A 21,867-nucleotide genomic window follows, 5' to 3' on the forward strand; every position below is an offset into this window, starting at 1 on the left:
GTGAGAATGTATTCATGAGCTACACATGTTTAAAAGAAGCTGTTAAATGCTTGAGGTGCAGTTTCAACCACTAACTGTGGATGACTTTGAACCTTTACCTTTAGCTTTGTCCTCTTCCCTCAGCAACAACTATTCAGTTTATATGCACATGTTTCAAGGGGATCAGAAATAAGTCAAAACAGATACCTGTCTGCTCACCTGCCTAGGGGACATTTCCACTCAAACAGAAGCCTTCTGGTTGCTTTATGTTCATCAGTAACACTTAACCCATCTCCTTCCCAACTGTATTTCCACCTGTTGTACCACCATCATTCTCCTCATCAACATATTTGACTTTTCTCTTTCCTGTACACCTCATCACTCAACTCTAGGCAATTACTAAATCTTGTCGGTTTTCCCTTTGTCATGCTCTCAGGATTTCCCTTCTACTCCTGTCACAGGCACGCTAATTCAGCCCATTCTCACTTTCCTCCTAGATTTTGCTACAGCATTCTATTTGGTCTCCCTGAATCAAACTTCCCGCTCTAGATCACACTACATATGGAATCTAAAATAAAATTCTTGTTTTAATCATTTATCTCTTTTCCTTGAAAATTTCAACGGCTCCCTGCATCTTATAGCATATTTTTCAAACCCCAATTTCTGATAGTCAAGGTTTTTCATAAGCGAATCTTTCATTGCTGCCTAACCCAGTTCTTCACAGACTGATCTATTAAACACTGATGATTCCTGCAGACACACCTTTCCCTAGACTGTACTTTCTATTTTTACTCTAACAAATCACAGCCAGTCTTTTAAGATCCAGCAAAAGTTTTAGCTTATCCATACAGTTTCCCCTGACCTCCACACCCCAGTGATTCCAGGTTCTGGTTAATTACAGCACCTCTCTGTATCTCTTTTAATACTCAATTACACATCATCTCCCTTTTAAGACATACTCCCTTTCTTCCCACCTATCATTGTCATGTTCAGGAGACAATGCCATAATTCTGTGGCTTCTGCAGTACTTAGCCTTGGGTTGGGCATAAAATGGGTGCTATATATAGAAACCCAGGGGGCAAAGATGAGTTCTCAATACAACTGAGGGATCAAATAATAATAATGTATAAAATTCAGATATACACTAGGCACCGATATAAGAGTTTTACATGTATTAACTCATCTAAATTTCACAATAATCCTATGAGATGGTGACTATGATAATCCCCACTATCCAGATGAGGAAACTGAGTCACAAAGCTAATAAATGGCAGACCTGGATTCACCCCACACCTAAACACCACAGCTGTCCCGTCACTCCCTGCTCTGCACTCCCGTCACTCCGCTACACTCCCACCTGCCACCACTAACCACTTGGCCCAGCGGAGCTCTGTAACTTTCCCCTTTACTCTGCCTCCACCATTCTCTTCCTCATACCCCATCACCCTTCCTCCACACTCAGTACCCCAACCCCTTGACCCCTGCAGTCCCAGGGCCCAGGCGCTACTGACCAACATGCCCAGGCCACGAGAGGCCGCGCCTAACGCGGGAACCAGCGGCCTGTGGGTTCAGTACATGGTTGGGTAGAAGGCTGGGCAGCCGCGGTTCCGCCCGTCGCCGGCTCCTTGGCAGTTGCCGCTTGGCCGGGGAGGGGCGGGGCCTGACAGGGCTCGCGCCTCCTCAGCGGCAGCCGCGGTTCCGCCCGTCGCCGGCTCCTTGGCAGTTGCCGCTTGGCCGGGGGCGGGGGTAGCTGGAGGCCGTCGCCGCCTGCCCCGGCCCACCTTGGGCCGCCCCTAGCAGGGGGTAGTTCGGGGGTTGAGGGGGGGCGGTCTCAGCCGGGCGCGCCTGCGCAGCGCACCGTCTGCCTCCCGCCGCCGGAGGGGCGGGGGGGGCGGGGAGTCACAGCACGCCGGAGCCGCCTCGCCGCCCCGGCGCGCGCGAGGCGGACATCACTGGACCCACAGCACCGAGGCAACACGGGCCGACCCTTCCCCTCTCCACCCTCCCGCGCGGAGGCAGGCGGGGCGCGGCGCGCGTGCGGCCCCTCCGTTCCCCGAGCTCTGGAACGCTTCCTCCCAGCCTCGCAGCTCAGGCGGGTAATGGCTGTGGCCCGTCCGCCTCAGCTGCGCTGCGCACGCGCAGTGAGGTTCCCCGTGAGCGCCTGCGTTCCTTCTCAAACTGAGAGATGCCGCGGGAACGGAGGAGCTGAATGAGAGCTGACTGGACAGCGGAAGCAACACCGGCCCGCAAGACCCGAATGAAGCCAGACCGGAGAGCCGGAGTCGGGCCGGGCGGGCGGGTCTCAAAGAGAGCTGGTCTGGCCCAGTGAGCAGCCGAGCTCTGCAGCTCCCAACCGCTGCTGGCCTCCCAGGGCCGGGTTCGCCGGAGGGGCGGTGGGAGGGGCGGGCAGAGGGCGGGGCGAGCCCGGCGAGCTCCGGGGCTGGGCGCCGCTTGGGGGCGGGGCCTGGCGGCTCGGGGTCACCCCCCCAACCCCAGCCCCTGTGACCTACGCGATGTGGCGAGGGGGAGTGTCGCCAGTGGCGCCGGAGGAGAAGAGCTTGCCCAGCCTCTCGTCTCCCTCGGTGCGGAGCTCAGGGGGAGTGCCGAGGCGGAGACCCCCCTTGACCCTGGAGAAGCAGTGTGCGACATGTGGGAGGGACTGCGGGCCACCAGAGGAAGGCCTCGACCCCCAAGTGGACTTGATTTTGGAGACAGCGGACGTGGGTTATGCGTTCCCACGGGGCTCTGACTCTCAGGGCCCAGGTACTACTGGGGGTAGGGATCCCCCACTGCTCTGGGGTACCTGAGAGCAGCAGCAGTAACCCCCAGAACTGTCTCCCTGTGCACATGACTGCCCGCTCTAAGCTGTGGACACGGCCCTCACAAGCACATACTTACGTGTGGCATCTTTGTCTGGAATTTCTTGCACCTAAGGGAGAGGGAGACAGGTGGTGAGGTCCCTCCTTGTCTCTGCAATTATGCACTCTCCCCTCCCAGCCCCACTCTGTGTAACAAGATTCCTGTGTCCTTCCTGCCAGTGGTCACGGGGCTCCGAGCTCACTGAGCGGCCCCTGTTGGGGCATCCACAAGTGACTGAGGTCAGACAGAGAAGAGAAGGTGTGCTTAGGACCGAATCTCCAAATTCTTGGGTCAGAGACCGTGGGACTAATCACCTCTCTCCCTCCATCAGAGTCTCGGTCCCTGGCCTGTAACCACAGGCCAGGGCTCCCACCTCGATTCCCTCTCAACACTCCTTTCATGCTGGAACCCAGATATTCCTTCCTTCCATACCCCCCAACCTCCAAACATCATGAGAAAGGGAGGAGTGAAAATAGCTGTTGCTTCAGAATGACAGAACGATGGGCAAAGGTGCTGTCTGATCTCACTTACAATGTAAAATTGATTTAAAATAAAAAGTGGGAGCATCTCATCCTTCTTTGTGCAAAAAGCCTTTCCTGATTAGCCTTTTCCTTCCCAGGCCTGGCCCACTTGAAGGAGGGCTAGTGGCTGGGCAGGCACAGCCAGGTGGCAGGGGAACGAGAGGCCTGAAAGACTTGTTCCTGTCACACTAGGCTTCCCAAGACGTTTGCAGCCACAGACCTCCTGGACTGGCCTGCTCTGCCCCAAAGGAGCTGGATCAGCCTAACAGATGCTGAACGCCAATGCCCCCTCTCTCCCTCCTCCACAGGGACAGGAAGGAACACTGGGTTACCTAATCCAAGGAGCCTTCCAGCAATTATTTCATGAGAAACTCAAATACCAAAAGGTGTGCATGGGGTGTGTGTGTGTGTGTTTGTGTGTGTATGTGTTTTGTAAGTAGCTCTCTGCACAGAGTGAGCCAGACTGCTCCCTGCATTCTTTCTCTGGGTGGAATCTTTGATAGAGACTAGGAGAGAGGCTTCTGCTACAGCTTCTGCCCCAAGTAGCACTCAGCCCCTCCAAGTCTGAGCACGGGAGCCTGGAGTTCGGAGACCCTGGTCTCTGCCAGAAAAGCCCAGCCACTTCCTTTGCAGGACCTGAGGAATGACCAGGTGGGGAAGTTTGGGAGGGACTGAACAGCTTGGCCCCTTGTCCCATAGCTGATGTGCACCTGGGCCTGTGCTTGGTCCGGCAGCATAGAGGGGAGTGGGAGCAGGCAGGGGTCTGGCCTTCTCTCCCAGCTTCCTGGAGAAGGATGGCTGGCCAGGTCTCTAGGCTGGGAACCCTAATGGTTAATAGATTCTAGAGACTAGCTTCCCAGGATCCATCCACACTCTCCCACCTCAGGCAGGTTATCTGGTCTCTCCTGATGTACCATGATGACATCTGGGAGGGGCTGGGCAGGGCTCCATCTGTGACTGGCAAGGGCAGAGATGGGGCTTGCAGTGGGTTTTGGGCAGGCAGTACCAGAATCAAACCATCTCCCTTGGCTTCTCTGACTGCTGACAGTCAGACCACTGAGTCAGTAGCTGGAGATGAGCCTAGGGGAGGAGAGATGAGGAGTGGGAGGAAGAGGGACAGAGGGGCAGGGAGAGAAGGAGGGAGGGAGGAGGGGGTGATGCTGAGGTGGGGAGGGGGTGATCGACGACCAGTGCTACCCAAGAGCTGGCTCCATGCCACTTGGGGGGAGGCTGCAGCTTGCCCCAGGCCCCAGGGGCTCCTCACAGCCATCCCCTCAAGGCCCCTCCTCCAACCCTCCCCCAGCTCCTGCCGGCTACCAGACTGTGGAGGAGGTGAGGGCTGATGTACCCTGCTGAACTCCCTCCACATTCACCAGCCCTGATGTCAGCAGGCTAGCGAGGCCGACCTCCCACTGAGTCCCAGGGGCTCTGGCACCCACCCTTCCAGCTTCCCTTCCCCTGGCTGTGACCTGCCCACTGCCTGCTGGTCCCTTGATCTGCTCTGCTGCTGGGCTGGAAGTACGATGTGGGACAAGGCTTCCTGAGTCCCCTGCCATCACCTCACGCAGTCAAATCCTTGCCAAGCCCAAACCACGAAGCCAGGAGATGAGATGGGGAAACGGAGGCCCCGGGAGGAACAGGGACAGGCCCGAGGCCACAAGTAAGGTCCACAAAGACAGGACCAGAACCCAGGGCCCTGCCCCTAGTCCCAGCAACCCTCTGGGTCAGCAGTCAAATTCAGCTAAGCCTGGGCAGCTCCTCCTGCTCCCAGTTTGCCTGGAGGCTCCAGTTCCCTGCAACTGCTCCTCAGAACTCTTCAGAACCCCCTCCAGGCCCTCCGGCACTGCCCCCTGAGGACCATCCCTCCTCCTGCCAGTCCTGACTGCCCTCCCACCCCCTCAGCTTCTCCTCCCCAGGGACCTTCCTGAGTGGCTGTTCTTTTCCTCACCCTTTAACCGTGGTCCCCAGGGCTCTGAGCTGGGCCTGGCCCCTTTCACCCGCAGACCCTTTCTGGGTGGTGTAACCCACCCCCACCTCCATATCGATGACTCCTGCTTCTCCATCCCCAGCCCAGCCCCTCTCCATATACCCACCAGCCTCCAGCCCTTAGGCCTGAGGGTCCCACCCCCTCCCCAGACTCCTCAGGTCCTAAGAAGGCACACAAGGCTTACAGGGCAGGGAAAGGGCATAAGAAGTGGGATGGTGCAGGCCACTGCATTCCTGGGCCCACTTGTCAGGCCCACTCCTCCACCTTCTGCACCCGAGTCCCCGGGCGTGGGTGAGGTGCATACACACACTTGCATGCACGCGTTGGACCCCATCCTCAGAGAGCTGGGGCTGTCTGTCTCAGCTGTTCATCCATCCCCACACTGGAGAGACAACTGGCTTTAGAAAGTGCTCTGTGATGATGAAATCTTTAGATGATGATTCTGTTGGGATAACTGAAGGCTACAAGAATTCTGTATTGGAAAGGACTATTTTAGCACAAAACAAATTATTAACCAAAAATGGGGGAAAAAATTTTCCCTCCTAAGCTTGACAGGTCGTCAGCTCTAAAATTTTAGAGTTAAAGGTTCTATCAGGCATTGCCTAAGATAAGAACCTATATGGCAAGGCTGAAAAACTCTGCTCAGGGATTTAGTTGCTTGGCCAGGGTGATGATGTAACTGAAAAAAAGAGTTTTAGAAAGAAAGGAAAAAGGAGAAATCCCACCCCCTCACCACCCACCACACACTGGAAATCAGACCTTCCTCCAGCTTGTGCAAGGGTTCTTCGGCCATGCCAGCTCCAGGACTCCTGCCCTCGTAGGACGGCAACAACACCTCTAAAGCACAGAACTCCATCCAGGCTTTGCTTCGATGTTGTGCCACAGTATCTTCATTTCCCCTTTCTTCAAGGTCAGAAAGATCCTGAAGCCGGTAGAATTTTGGTGATGAGTTTTTTTGTTTTTTGTTTTTTTTTTTAATGGAGGTACTGGCGATTGATCCCAGGACCTCATGCATGCTAAGCACATGCTCTACCACTGAGTTACATCCCTACCCAGGACTCTGAATTAAAGTCAATTCTTCAAGATATTTTCTTATTATAAGTAAAAACTAAACTCCAGCAAGCCCACTTAATAGTAGAGGTGTCCTGTTGCTTCAAAATCAAGTAAGGCTCGCAAATGAATTACTAGATATGGACAACTATTTTTTATTATATACCATACAGATACTGGAGAAAATTATGAACACCACCACCAAGTCAATGAGATTATCGTTAATTCTACATGGAAGGTCAATGCTCAGAAACTCGTCTTTCACATCTCCCCACTACCCAGTTCTAATCTTCTCTCTGAAGTCTAGGATTTCAATGTTGAAAGGAGTCTGGTTAGTCAAAGAAAATCTACAGTTTACCTTTAAGATCCTTTTTGACCATCCATTGAATCCAAAGTAGAAATTGGCCAATTCTTGGCACCTGGAGCTGCTTAGGGCAAGGGCATTAAGTTGAACTGCCTTATGTCTGGTGCCCAGACGAACCTAAAGACCTAAGAGGCCTAAAAATATCACAACTTGACACAGAGACTTATTTTGGATACACCTGAGATTTATCAATACCAATTTGATAAGAGTGGTTGTGAAGATTAAATAGGACCACAGTTTAAGCAATCAGTTCATAGGAAGCCCTAAATAAATATTACTTTTAAATCAATACTTTCCTGTACCACTTTCAGGGCCTCTGATTAATCAGAAGGTTTCCCTGACCTCTGGTGGTGAAGGTGATGATGAAAGCAACCAAGGAAGTCCTGCAGAAGCCTATTCCAGGCTTGTGGGTAAGCAAAGGAAGTAAACTGTTTTAGTCCGGTCATCCTGTAGCTCCTGCCCGAGAATATGAACTGAAGGGGAGATAAGATGGACCTGCCACTGACATAGGACCTGAATCTGTAGCAGCCCTGCTCCCCAAGTTACTAACCCCTGTGAGAAGGAACACACATACCTCTATACATGTTATAAGCAACTAAATTAGCATTCTTTTAGCATCATCTGCATTAGCAAGCTTCTTTGAGAGTCCAAGTATCTCGTGTTAACTCTCTAAATAACTTATACATTACTCACATTGTAAAATGACTATAACTTAATCAAAAAAATTTAAAAAATAAAATTTAAAAAATTTAAAAAATAACTTACACATTACTGTGGATTTCTTACGTTGCTAGTTTTCTTATGTCTCTATCTCAACTTTAGATAGGATGTATAGAAATATATTCAAAGAAATTTAAATAATACAAGTAAAGTCAAAGCATTATGCTTTTTTCTTTTTTCATTCAGCCTCCTTGCCCACAAGACGGGAGGACGTGGTTAACTCCAAAAAAAATGGGCACAGATGAAGAGGCAGACAAGAAAATCATTACAAGTCTCTGCCCAGGGAAGGCAACAGTACCAGGTGTCTCCTTGAGGATATGCACAGGACGGTTCTTCCCTCACCAGGGGACCAGTCCTAGGAGTCCAATCTCCTGCTCCAGGAGCTAGGTGGTAGCAGAGCCAGCCTTAGGCTGGGTCCCACCCCTGGCTGGGCTCCTGGGGCTGGCCTAGGCTGCGAGTGGGCTCCCTGGGGGAAGTGGAACCAGCAGAGGAGGCCCCTGCTAGGGGAAGACCATGAAGAGAGAACAGAGCCGCCCCAGCCCTGGTCCCCATCATTCCATGCTTCCCCCTGGTCTAGATCAATCTGACCTGGGCTGACCCTCCCTGCCCCACCCCGGCCCACACCTTCAGAAGGCTGGCCTGGGGGGGGCCTGTGTGAGGCACTGGCCTCAAGACCTGATTCTGTAAGGTGTTGACAAAAGAAAAAGTACACATCGAGGCAACAGGAGAGGAACAAAGCAGCCAACACTGGAAGGGACTCAAGACACTAGGACAATCCCATCCCCTACACTGGGGCACTGGAGCCCCAAAAGCCTGCTGGGCCCTCCAAAACTGTAACAGCCCCTAGAGACCTGGACCTGCCCCTCTCTTCATAAAGATCTTTCTCATCAGGGCCTCCTCATCTCCTGCTGGGTGGGGAAGAAGGGGCCCAGCAGACAATGGGGGAACAATCCTTCCATCCTGCCCTTCCTCAACGCCTCCCCAGTGCACTCCCCTCAGGTTCCTGGGTCTCTCCCTCTCTGTAAAGCACACCACAAACACATCACTCTGTTCTGAGCAGATAGCACCTCGCTCACTTCTCAAGACCTGTCCTTAGTCCCACTACTCAAAGACGGCCCCTAGCCCCTTCTCCCTCTCTATTCCACACCAGCAGGTCTCACCCTGCTCCTAGTCTAATTCACGCTATGAAGCCAGCTACTCTGCACCCCTCACCTCCAATGGCAACAGACCTGCTCCATGCCGCACCTAAACACCACAGCTGTCCCCAGTCACTCCCCGCTCTGCACGCCCATCACTCCGCTACACTCCCACCTGCCACCACTAACCACTTGGCCCAGCGGAGCTCTGTAACTTCCCCCTTTACTCTGCCTCCACCATTCTCTTCCTCATACCCCATCACCCTTCCTCCACACTCAGGGCCCCAACCCCTTGACCCCTGCAGTCCCAGGGCCCAGGCGCTACTGACCAACTTGCCCAGGCCACGGGAGGCCGCTCCAGACGGGGACACCAGGGGCCTGTGGGCTGAGTACATGGTCCGGCGGTGTGGGGGTGTGGGGGTCTGGCGGAGGCTCGTGCCTCCTCAGCGGGCGCAGCTGGGTGGAGGAGGGGAAGCTAGAGACAGTCGCCTCATGCCCCGCCCACCCTCGGGACGCCCCACGCGGTGGGGAGGGGGCTCAGCCGGTAGCGCCTGCGCACAGCACCGCCTGCCTCCCGCCACCCGGGGGGCGGATGTGAGAGGGGCTGGGTCAGCTTGGCGGAGGTGGAGCGGCAGCGGTGCTCTGACCGCTCCTTCATCCCTCCCACTCCTGCCGGGTCTCCGCCTCTAGCTTCCCTGAGGCAGCCCCACAGCCTTGAATTTACTGCTTCTATTCAAGTGTGTTTTTAGGGTAGAGTCAGTCCAAAGGGTGAGTTTACAGGATCAAGTGGTGCCGACGTTTTATAGCAGCTGGCTTCATTTCCAAACTCCCACAGAAGACTAGATTACTAGGTAGTTACCACTAGCTACCCACAGAACTTTAAAAGTTTAAACTTCCCAACTCTGTGGAATGTGACCACTAAAGATGAAATCCTTTGACCTAAGAGTGTTTGCATGAGTTTTAAATATATCAGGGTATATCTCATTAAAGCTATCAACTGTCTAACATGAAGTCCTTAAAAAGAATTCCCTGACTTTCCTTCGTGATTTTGGTAATTATGTATGTGAGCTGGTGGAGGTCAGATGATGTGGGAAGTTGGAGGCAAGGTGAGGAGAGATAAATTTGGAAAAACTTGGTCCAATTAGGGTACCAACACTGGAGCTTCTGGTGCCTGAGAAGCAGCTCTAGGCATCCTAAAAATCGGCTATGTTCCTGGGGAAATAAAACAGATCCCTTGAGGTTTCCAAACAATGGTCTTCAGACCCATACTGGGCAGTGATGAAGTTTTTACTAGTTCTCAGCAAAATGGGAAAAGAGCAATATAATCAAGGTTTAATTTTTCCCACAGAACAAAATCTATTCCTTTGTATTATCCTACAAGTATGACTTTCCTTCAATTTGATGCTAAAAATTATCTATGAAAAGATACTAATAAAGGATAGCTGTTTTGATTAATACTTAGGCATTAAAATAAAAAGTTGGAAACTTTCACAGTCTTAATTTTTTTTTCTTTGACATTTGACTGGTCTGTGAAATCCAAAAGTCTGGGAATCACTGAATAGTCAAGTCACTCATTTGATAGCTGAAGGAGTTAAAGCTCAGAGTAGGGTTATGAGTGGCTCAAGATAAAACCCCAGTTTAGTCAGACAGGACTGATGGTGGCTCTGGGCAGGGCATTCCTCCAACTGTCCCTTTTCTGTCTCTGCAGTGTCCTTAAGCAGGTTTTACTCCACATCAGCACCTTCCAAGCAAAGCAGATCCTGAAGCTTTTTTAATCATCTAGATTCTAGCCTACTCTCCCAAAGTACCCCCAAATCACTGGAACCTGGCACCTGACACCATTTCTTCCCTCCCCTCCACTCCCTTCTCCACCTCAATATACCAGACCCTTAGCCCCACCCATGGCCTACTTCTGAGCTTTTACTTCAAAAATAGTTGGCTTTGAAGGAATTACTTAGATCCTGATACTGTTTCAAACCAATAATTATAGATTTTATTACTACTGTATTCATTGTATGTATCTATTCATTGTCTCCATTATGCATATATGTCTCTGCTTCCCCAGCTAGATTATGAACGCCTCATGAACAATAGTTATGCTTTATCTTCTAGTCCCTAGCACATTCCTACTCTATTAGGTATGCAAATACATGTGGAATTAATAATGAATAAATTAACACAGTCTTTGCACAAGGAATGATTTAAAAATTCCAAAAATACAGAAACTTCCTCATTATGGTCTTCTCGGTTTGTAAATGACAGTCAGGGAACCAGAGGCCTGGGCCTAGATGGGAACAAGGAGGAAGTCCTAGAACATCATCTACTTCTGGGGCTCTGGTCAGTTTTATTTGTAAATGGAAGGGAAGAAAATAACAGGAAGTGGAGGCAAGAGGAAGAAGAAATGAAGAATTTCAAAGTGAGGAGAGGAATTCTGGAGTGACTCCACCACAGGCCTGTCCCCTGCCTCATCCCAGGTGGCATCCTGTCCTCCAGCAGGAGAGTGGCTGGCCTGCACAGGGCAGCCTGCATTTTACCCTGTGGAGAGAAAGAAGACTGGCTCTTGTTTCCACCTTACCAGCTGCTTCCCTGACCACATGACCCAGAACTTAGTGAGGCTTCCACGCAGAGCGACGCCCAGCATCCCCTTCATTCCCAGCAGTCTAATCTGTCCTCCCTTGGCCCCTCTGATTCTTCCCTTAAATTCCCTTGTCCGTGTTGTTCGCCCTCTTTCCCCATTCCGTTCGCTTCTACATTTCTTTCTTTTTTCTTTTTTAATAGATGTACTGAGGATTGAACACAGGACCTCCTGCATCCTAAGGATGCACTGTACCATGACCTCTACACCCCCCACCGCAGGCTTTTAAAAATTTATTATTATTATTTTTTATTTTGCTTCCACATTTTCAAATCCTTATCTCCCTCTGAAGGAGAAGAGGACTGTATTACAGGCCTGAGAGTTACTAAAACAAACAAACAAACAAAACACCCAGAGGCAACCATTGACTTTCTTTCCATAATAATCATCAATGTCCCTTCTTTTGCCTGTGTTTTTAGAGAATCCAAGGCACTTAACTCTTTCTGTTTTCCAGTTTCCCATAGAGGCAGCCACTAATATTAGTTATACATCTAGTTTGAAGGTCAGAGAAGTTAAGTAACCATCCCAACATCTACCGCTGGTAAACTGACAGCTGGGGTGTCTGTCCAGCTGATGAACAACACACTTATTCTAGAAAATGTTGCAGCCAGTTATGGAGAGAGGGCCCTGTGGCAGCCAGGTTTTTATTGCTTCACTGCTCCCAGGCCTACGGCTGACTGAACCGAGCGGGGACACGGGATCTGAGCTGAACCCAACAGATTCTCTACCTCAAGCACTTGGACTGGGACTGAGCCTAGCCCGGCTCTGTGTGGTTGCTTAGGACATTAGCCCATAGATTCAGGGCAGACATGGTCCTGTGGGTGGTAGAGCAGAGAAAGCTGGTCTGCAGAGGAAGTCATACAGCAGATACACCAGGAGAAGCAGAAACCTGCCAAGGAAAGCTTGCTGACGGTTTCCAGCCCTGCTTGCACCCTCTTCCTGAGGCCCAACCTCACCCCTTGTGTGGGCTCAGTAAGACCCCTTGTCCTCTCAGACTAAATCTCCTTCAGCTAGCTCAGGCTGTTCTGTCACTGCAACCAAAAGAGTTTGGTTTAACACAGAGTCAGAGGAAGAGCCAGATCCCGGCGTTCCAAGCCCTGCCACTAGCCCACATTTTTCTAGACTGTAGAAGACATCTAGGCCTGGCCTAGTGTCCCTTTCTCTGTCAGCACATCTTTCTTAAGACCCTTCCCACTAGCTTAGTCCCACAGGGTCCTCCTCACCAGTTCTTCATGCCCCCTGCTCCAGACACAAGCTTTTTTGCACAGTTGATGATTGAGTGAAGGTTGGGGCTCAGCAGTCCTGAAAGGAAGAAGGAGAGTACTGGTGAGAGCACAGGGGACAGTCCCGAAGACTGAGGCAGTCACTGGCTCTCCCCGCACAGGCCAGGCGTGTGCCGCCCGGAGGCTGAGTACTTCCAGATGGGGCAGGGCCTCCCTCCTAGAGGCCCACTGGGGCATCCATACAATGGCTGCTGGAGGTTGGGGGGTGGCTGGGGGTGGGGGCAGGAGGGACAGGAAGCCTGAGACTTGGGCTGGTTTACTACCATACTTCCTAGCCAGAGTAGATGGTGATTCACCCCAAGGTGTGGAGGTTCCTAGGGAAAGCACAGAGACCAAGGTAAAGTCATGCTTAAGGAGGGAAGTTCCTCAGGTGAACAAAGGAGGACATAAGGGACACAGTCATGGGCCAGTGGAGCCTCCTGGATCAACTCTGAGTGGGGAGTTTATCCTTGGCCTTTGGTTAGACTACTTGGTGGTAAGAGCTGAGATTTCAGGGCCACCAGTTTGGCATTCAGCACTGGTTCTATGAGCCTCAGTTTGCTCATCTGTAAAGTGGGGATCATACTAGTCTGTACTACATGGCAGGTTGGATGAGATGAGCTATGCATGTTAAGTGCTGAGGACATAATCCACTCTCGATAAATGCTGGCTGCTGCTGCTGCTGCTGCTCTACTGCAGCTGGCCGTGCAGAGACTATCTGGAGCCTGAGGAACACTGTGGCAACTGCTATGGATGCGCAATTAGGGACACTAGTCAAACCCTCTGCTCAGTAAAGGGATTCCCTGATTCCTTGAGCCACCCCACCAGGGGCCATTGCCAGGCTGTGCGTAGGTAAAGGAAGTCCTGTGCATACAGCCTGGTCACCTCTCTCACCTCTCCCACCCCGGGGCCCCAGCCAGAACTTGACAGTCCACGTGACAAGGGTTTTCCGTGTGACTCTGGTAATTTCTGCACCAGTCATGGCTGTTGATCTGGAAGATGCCATAGTCAAAGCTGCCATCTGTATTTTCATTTGCCTTTGTTATGTTGAAGTCACTTTCTATGAAAGCCAGGCACAGCCCTTAGAACAGGGAGAAGGGGGTTTTTAGAGGGGACTAAGCTGAGGGAGAAGGGAGATGCAGGAGAAAGGGAGGCCAGGAATCAGAGGAAAGGAGCAAGGCCTGACAGGCTGGATGGGGCTTGCGGGCTACAAACACCCATTATCTTCTCCTCTCATCCTTCAGTGCATCCATCCACCCACCAGCAAAACAGCCTATCCGTCCATCTGTCCAGCCGTGCTTTCTGCCCTTAACGACTACCTAGTGTGTGCCAGAAACTGTGCAAAGCCCAGGGAGAGACATTGAGCTGGATCAAATGCAAATGCTGCCTTCAAGGCACCTATAGGATAAGAATGAAGATATGTGCCTAAAAAGCCCACAAAGCAAGATGAAAGGAGAGAGTGCTGTGAGAGAGATGTGCACAAATTCTGGGCAGAAGGGAGATTTCTCTACCATGGAGTAGGATGAAGCCTTTACACAGGCTGTTTCCTCTGCCTGGAATACTCTTCCCCAAGATGTTTGGAGGACCAGGTCCTTTACTCCATTCAGCACTGCTCAGTGTCACCTCCTCAGAGAGGCCTTCCTTGACTTCCTCTTGTGTAACACTGTCACCCATCACTCCCCCTGCTTTACTCTAGGCATGGAGGAGAGGGTCTATGCCTCCTCTTCACACAATACATTCATGGAAGTGTAATCTGCCTCCCTCCCAGATGGGGGTGCCTGGAAGTCGCTGCGCCTCCCTGCTCAGTCTGGGAGCCCCTTAAAGTCTGTCTCTTTTGACGCTGACTCCTTCCAGGCCCAGCCTGGCCTTCTGCTGGAATATTCCCACAGAAGAGTCCCCAGGAACCCCGACCTTGGCTCTGGGGCACCGCCTGGGTGCAGATGGTGGTCTTCTTGAGCGTGCACTGGTGCCCGCAGGCCTCGTCCTCCTCCACGATGCCCTTGCTGCTGACTGAGGGCACGCAGGTGTTGGCCCCCGAGTGGATGCCCGAGTCATAGGTGTACATCTGTTGCTACTTGGTCACTTTGATGGGTTGTTCGATCAGGTCATTGGTGGCTGAGGGGACACAAAAGAGAGGCAGGAAATTAGCTGGCCCTGGTGGAGCATCCCATCACCTGGACCAGTCCCCATCTTCAGCCTCTCCTCCTGCCCTGTCCATCACCCCCTACCCGACCACAGCACCAAGGGCCCCAGTGGGCTGTGGAGGAGGTAGGGTGGGAGGCAGAAAGGACCAATCCCAGGGAGGGACTGCCCAGGATGGGATGCCTGTGTGTGAGTCCTGGGCTTGGATCTCTGACCTCCAGCCCAGAGTGAGGTGAACCTGGGGGGTGGGGAGGGGCAGTAAAGGGGCAGATGCCCCAGCCCAGCCCTGGGCTCCCTCTTCTGGCTGCCCTTGCCTGACACCCCCAGAGCAGGAGAAGGCACTCAGGGCCTCCAGTAGCTTCTGGGGTCTCACAGACTCACCCCCATCCACTGGGCCCCCTGGGGAAGGCTGCAGAGGTGAGGCAGCTACACCCCAGGCGCTGGGCAGGAAACCAGGTGGGGCAGGGAAGCAGTCAGACAGGTTTCTCCGGGGCCCCAGGCTCCCTGAGAGACTCCAGGATCTCACTTTCCTGCAGATAGGGCAGGATCCCTAGTGATCTCAGAGGACCAGGCCCTGAGACCACCATCTCTCCAGCACCCCAGCTCCTGGAAGCCTTTCCCAGAATTTTGAGTCCCACTGACCAGGTCCAATCTCAGACACATGCTCCTGGGCAATTCAGTGCTCTAAACTTTCTTAGAAGCCATGAACAGTACATATATGTAAATTAAAGAATATATGTGCAGTGAAAAAAAAAAGAAGAAGAAGAAAAAGATCTATCAAGCCATGAAAGACATAGAAGAAACTTAAAAGACATATTACTAAATGAAAGAAGCCAGCCTGAAAAGGCTACAAGCTGTGTGATTCCAACCAAATGACATTCTGGAAAAGGCAAAGCTACAGAAACAATAAAAAGATTATAGTTTCCAGGGATTCGGGGAGAGGGAGGGAGGGAGGAATGAATACATGGAGTACAAGGGATTTCTAGGGCAATGCAATTATTCTGTATAATTTTATAGTGGTGGCTACATGTCATTATGCATTTGTCAAAGCCCTTAGAAGGCACAGCATCAAGAACCCATTAGTGAACCCTAATGAAAACTGTGGATTTCAGTTGATAATAATGTGCCCATGTGGGTTCATCGATTGAACCAAATGTGCCTCATTGATGAGGAATGTTGAGGGTAGGGGAGTATATATGTGTGGGTGGGGAGGGCTATGTGTGAACTCTGTATTTTCTGCTCAGTCCTGCTGTGAACCTAAAACTGCTCTAAAAGAATAAAGTCTATTAAAAAAATTTTTTGAAGACATACTGTAGACATTAATAAAGACAAATGACTTTACAATTTGTTACATTTGGGAGGAAGCAACATCTAAAATGTTAGACATTTTCTTCGCATGGGAAATGGAGAACTTAGACAAATCAACCTGCCACTTTTTAATACCACCGTGGTCCTTCAAAAGGAGAGGTAAGACTGAGACTTCACAATTCTGAGAGTCAATCTCGTGGAACTTGATGTGCAACTTCTGCCCCGGGGAACCAACCAAAAGCCATTTGTAAGCAATTAAGTGACAACTGACAATACTTTTCTAAGAGCATTGCTTAAAATCAACCTTGGAAACATTCAACCCCATAAAAATTTACCCAAAAAATCCCAGAGGGGGAGTGGGGAAGGTTTACCAGTTCGCATTTAATTTGGTTATTGCTGATCAAAGAAAGAAGAAGAAAAAAACAAACAAACCAAACCAAACCCTGGTATTAGTCAGACAGGCAGTGATGATGATACCAACTAAAGGACATAATGTAACACGATGGACCAAAAGGTAATGACATAAAACAAGCCATACTATGCATGACAAGAACAGGGACAGCCTGAACCACAAGCTGAGTTTGTGAGCATGCGCAGTTAATAACTCTGCTAAGCACCCTCATGGGCACTAAGTATGACAGCTTATCACGAAGAGGATAAAGCTTTAAAGCAAAGGTTGGAACATTTTATTCAAGTGTCACTGACATTTTACTTAAGTGAGCACAATTGAGGTGATGTAGAAAACTTACAGAATTAAGAGCTTAGAGAGACTGTCTAGTTTATTTTACAACTAAATTAAATAGATTTGAAGCAAGAGTCAGGCATCATTAAAAGGCCAAGACACTGACATATTGAAAAGAGTTAAGAGCCAAGAATATAAACTGTACAAAATTACTTTGCCTCAGTAATAGTCAGAGTGGACAATCAGGTTAGTTATCATAAAAGGGGCACTCAGTACCCCCCTAAGAAATAAGCAGGGTACTCCATGCTTATCACCACAGTGAAACGGCACACAGCACTCACTCTAACTTCTTATCCTCCCCAGTTTCTAGCCAAAAAAACAAACAAAAGTCACTCCTTATATAATTATTATTTTACAAAACAAAGTGATAACACAGGTTCATTCTACCTTGCAAGTTAGTTCTTCCAACGGGCAATGTTTCACTAAAAAAACAGTTAGGGAAGAAAAGAACTTAGGTTTTTAGTTTTTCTAGTTGGAAAAACTCCAACAAGACGAACCCACTGGTTGTGGGAACTGTTACCTGGCTTCAAGAAAAAGTGGACCATGAGCTGACTCCATGAAGGTGGCATCTTCTAAAGAGCTGATGGCGTGTACCTGGTGTGGAACACTGCCTTCGTCGTCTGCTAACAGCATGGCACCCCACCCAGCTACCCGGGCTCTTAACCTTTCATACACATGCACGGTTTGTAGTTCACAGCACAGCTCACAAAAGAAGGGGACTGAAAATAATCTCTCTCAATGAAACATCCCACAAATAAATAGAGTTGCCACCCTATATGAGGCATCTCAAGCTTTCTATATATTTAAAATAAATGTATTCTATAGAAATCACCAAATTTAAAAAAAATCAACCTATAAATATATATATATTCTTTTTAAGAACACTCACATACCAGGCAAAAAACCTAAGGCTGTTATATACATTCTCCATATGCCCCCTAGAGGCTGGTCTCGGTATATCTGAAACACTAAGAGAAGCCCTTGAAACCAATACTACAAGCAGTACCTGACAATATGTGGTGACCGGAAGTCCTCACTCAATACGGGGCTAACTACTATTAGTCATAAAGTGTAGAGATGCTTCTAATTTCAGACTAGTAAAAACTGCAAACACACATCTGTAAAAAATAAATGAGTTCAACATCCCAAACTCAGAGACTGTCATGGACCTATGCTGAAAGTTTCAAAGTTTACAACTCCAAGTCAGCAGACATATATAGAACTTAAAGTGCTATAAAGTGCGCAGGCTAAAAGTGCACTAGAGTTTTGCATCCACTTTGGTCTCTCTGTGGTTTTCATGCATCTTCACTAATGGGGAATTTTTTTACACTTATTTCTTTTTTAAAACTATTTACTTATTTTTGCAGGGGGGGAGGTAATTAGGTTGATTTGGTTTTTCAGTGGAGGTACTGGGGATTGAACCCAGGACCTCGTGCATGCTAAGCATGTGCTCTATCACTTAAGCTATACCCTCTCCCCTATAGTAAGTAAAAACAAAACCAGAAAACCTTCACCTGTTCCCCACTCTCCCTTTCAGAGATGATGACTATATTAGACTTCCGACATAAGTGTGTATGTGCACATAGAAATAGTTTTATTTATTCACTAATCTACCTATTTAACATAAAATAGTATTGTACTGTTTGTATTGTTCAACAATTTGATTTGGGGGGATGAAATATATGTTTTAAATGCCTTCTCATATCAGAATATAAAAGTCTGCCTCCTTTTCACCTGCTTAGTCTGAAGACGGCTGCAATGGGGGTGATTTCACTTTTCCCTGTCGATGGCAGACATCCAGGTGCTTCCCAGTGTTTTGCGATGACAGCGTTGCAGTGCATAGTCTTGTCTGTAACCCTTGCACCGCGCATACATGTTTCAGGAAAGCACTTTGAACTGGATTCTCTGGGTTCAGGACATGCATATTTAAAATTACAATGGCTATTGCCCCAAGTTTGCCTGCAAAAAGTACTAATTTACTCTCCCCCACACACAAGAGTACAAAAGCATGCATCCTGGCCAATATTACATTGCCAAGATACATACTGTCAATCTGATAGGTGAAAAGTGTTAACTCCTCGGGTTCCAGTCTTCATCTTCCTGATCACCAGTGATTCCAAACACCTTGCACTCTCTGTATTGGCTGGGTGTGTCTTCTTCTCAGTGAGGTGCTTGTTGCTAATCTTCTGTCAGTTCTCTTTTAGGTTGTTTGTCTTTTTATTGATTTGTGGGAGCTCCTCATCTATTGTGGACTTTGAAACACACATTGCCTCTTTCATACATCTCAGATATTTCCTCCAGCCCATCACTTGTCCTTTAAGATATCTTTTGAAATAGAGAAACTTTTAATTTTTATGTAAGCAAACTGTCAATCTGTCCATTTTTTTCTTTATGGTCTCTGCATTTTGGATTTTGCTTCAGAAGGTTTTCCCTGCCAGAAGGTCAGTTATAAACAGTTTTCCAGACTTTAAAAATGCTTAGTTTTTAACCCACCAGGACTTCATTTTTTGGTCTGTGGCATGATGGCAGCTCTTTGGAAAATGCTGTTTCTGGTGGGATATTTTGAGACCCCGTGCCCCAGCCTTCCAGTCCCCTCCATCTGGAGGTTCTGTAGGCCCCACCAACAGGGTTAATGTCCCTCCTCCCTCTCCCTAATGCTTCTCCCCTATTTTGTCTCTTAGTCACAAAGGCACCAGCCACCCAGCACCCAGGCCAGACACCTGGATCTTACCTGAGACTCCCCTTCTCCCCCAACCCCCACAGGCCATTCCGAAGACTATTTCTCCTAAGGATCTTTAGGTCTACGGGCTGGACACTTCCTCACAACTCTGGGCTCCTAATGCATCCTCCAATTTTGCAGCCAGAGTGATCTGAAAATACACACACACAAAACTCAAGACTCTGGTCATGTCACTTCCCTGCTTCAGTGCCTTCTGTGCCTTCCCATGGTCCTTAGGATAATGTTCTCATCTGTTCACCTGGCTTATGAGGCCTTGAGTTGGCCCCATCCACCCTCCGTAAACTTACGTGGTCCCAGGTTAGAGGCCACTTCTGGGAAGCCCCCCAACCCGTCTTTGTTAAGAGCCCCTGCTCTGGGCACCACAGCCCCTGCACCTCTGGTATCATAGCGCTTCATTCTCAGTGAGATAGTGAGCTTCTGGAGGACAAGAATCAAAACTGCATCCTGTGTCCCACTGCATTCCCAGCGCCTGGACCCTAGCACAGAGCAGATGCTCCCTAAATAATCCTTGCTTCCCAGCAAGATTGAAGCAAAGAATGAAGCTGGGACTCTTGGTAGCTGGGTGACACAGACCCGACAGGAGGCTAGTATTTCTCCGTGGGTCCGTGGAGGGTATGGAGGCCAGAGAGGTTGTGTCACCCCGGCTCCCAGCCGCTGAGCGCCCCCTCCCACCCCCGGCCGGCCCGCAGGGCAGACGGCGCTGAACATCGCCATCGAGCGGCGGCAGGGAGACATCACCGCGGTGCTCATCGCGGCTGGCGCCGACGTCAACGCCCACGCCAAAGGGGTCTTCTTCAACCCCAAGTACCAGCACGAAGGCTTCTACTTCGGTGGGTGCCGCCCTAGCCCGGGGCGGGGAAGCGGGGCCGGGGTGGGGGGCGGGAAGGCGGTGCAGGGAGAGTACGCCCCGCCCCATGACCTCTGACCCAAGAGGAGCTGGCGGGCAGAGGGCTGGAGACCCTCCTGCCCATCTCTTCCGCCTCAGAGGCGTCCGAGGCCCTGGAGGACAGAGCCGGGACTAGGGAGGCGGCAGGGGTGGATCTATCTGAACGGACCGGACCCACCGCCAGGCTGGACCGGAGAGGAAGTAGCTGGGGACCTGGGAGGATCGGGGAGCCGGCATTCTGGGAGTGTCACCTGGTGGTCTTAGTGGGCACCCTGACTTTCAGCTGAGCAGCCCTCAGGGAACAGAGACCTGGGAGGGAGACCAAAGGAGAGCCCTAGTTTACAAACCAGCCGACAGGTCCTGAGAAGGGATGTGACTTGCCCCAGTGTAGCAAGCAGCTGCTGTAGGCATCCGGGTGGCCAGCTCGGGCTTCTCTTCCGTGTCCAGTGCCTCTCAGAACTGCGAACAGTCAAAAGTGAGAGGACGAGAATTCCCTGGCTGACACCTTAGGGAGTCCAAAAACAATGGGAGTTAGGCCGTTTTGGGTGAAAAAAATGTTTTTAATGTGTGATTTAGATATAGTGAAGTTCACCCACTTTAATGGACAGTTCTGTTCATTTCCACAAATGCATACAGTCATGTAACCACCACTGTGATCAGGACAGGGAACAGCTTTATCACACCCCAAAATTTCCTGGTACAACTTTGTAGTCAGCTCCTCTTCCCAGCCCAGCCCCTGACGGATGACCACTGACCTGTTTTCTGGGTGGTTTTTAGTCAGCAGGTCTAGATGGGTCTGAGTGGCCTGGAGGACAGGGTCTTGTCCAGTCCATTGCCTGGCGTCAGACCTGTTGAGCCTGTGTTGGGAACATTTGTCAGGTGGGATGAAGAGAGGGTACCGGGGGAGACTGGGGAGCGGCAGCAGAAGGCCTGCGGTCCAGGCCTGGTTACGTCCTCAGCTTACCGTGTGTGACCCTGTGGGAGTCACTTGTCTTCTCTTTTCTTAACAAACCTTCATTGTTTACTATATACACCACGTCTTGTTCTAGGTAGTAGAAATACATCTCTGAACAAAACCAAGATCTTTGCTCTTGTGGAACTTACATTCTAGATGGAAGAGAGACCATCAATAAACATAATAAAGAAGAATGTTCTGTAATATGCTAGAAAACAATAAGTGCTATTCGGAAAATAGAAGGTCAAGTAGGAAAGGGGAATCAGGAGTTCTGGGGCAGGAAGGAGGTGGGTTTCAATTTTAAATAGAACAGTTAGGGTGATTCATTGAAAAGGTGACATTTGAGCAAAGACTTGAAGGTGGTGAGAGAGTAAACGATTCTGGTATCTAAGAAACAGCACTTCTTGTGGTGGGAACAGACTGTGCAAAGGCCCTGAGGTAGGAAAATGCTTGTGTGTGCTTGAGGAAAAGGAAGAGGCCATTGTGGCTGGAGGGAGTGAGTGATGGGGAGAGGAGTAGATGATGTCAGATGTTGGGCCTTGTTTGCTGTTATTGGAATCTGATCTTTTATTCTGGGTAAG

The 21,867-nt window shown here is 50.0% G+C and overlaps 1 protein-coding gene across 12 annotated transcripts in view; it reads right to left on the minus strand.

The window, feature by feature from the left end:
• LOC102544848 (leucine-rich repeat-containing protein 37B-like) overlaps nucleotides 1-9,131 on the minus strand; it is a 38,233-nt gene extending 29,102 nt beyond the window's left edge. For 2 of the 12 annotated variants that reach the window (XM_072940557.1, XM_072940553.1), the window contains exons 1-3: nucleotides 8,946-9,127; nucleotides 6,106-6,268; nucleotides 2,878-2,908 (exon numbers count right to left, since the gene is read on the minus strand). In XM_072940557.1, coding sequence (XP_072796658.1) covers nucleotides 2,878-2,908; nucleotides 6,106-6,268; nucleotides 8,946-9,011 — 260 coding nt within the window. In that variant the 5' untranslated portion in view covers nucleotides 9,012-9,127. Of the gene's footprint in view, nucleotides 1-2,877; nucleotides 2,909-4,240; nucleotides 4,440-6,105; nucleotides 6,269-8,945 lie in introns of those variants that run through there. The other 10 variants (XM_072940552.1, XM_072940551.1, XM_072940563.1 and 7 more) reach the window with 8 other exon arrangements.
• Between the last annotated feature and the right edge of the window lie 12,736 nt (nucleotides 9,132-21,867).

Source organism: Vicugna pacos, chromosome 16 (genome assembly GCF_048564905.1).
Source record: "Vicugna pacos chromosome 16, VicPac4, whole genome shotgun sequence".
NCBI lineage: Eukaryota > Metazoa > Chordata > Mammalia > Artiodactyla > Camelidae > Vicugna > Vicugna pacos.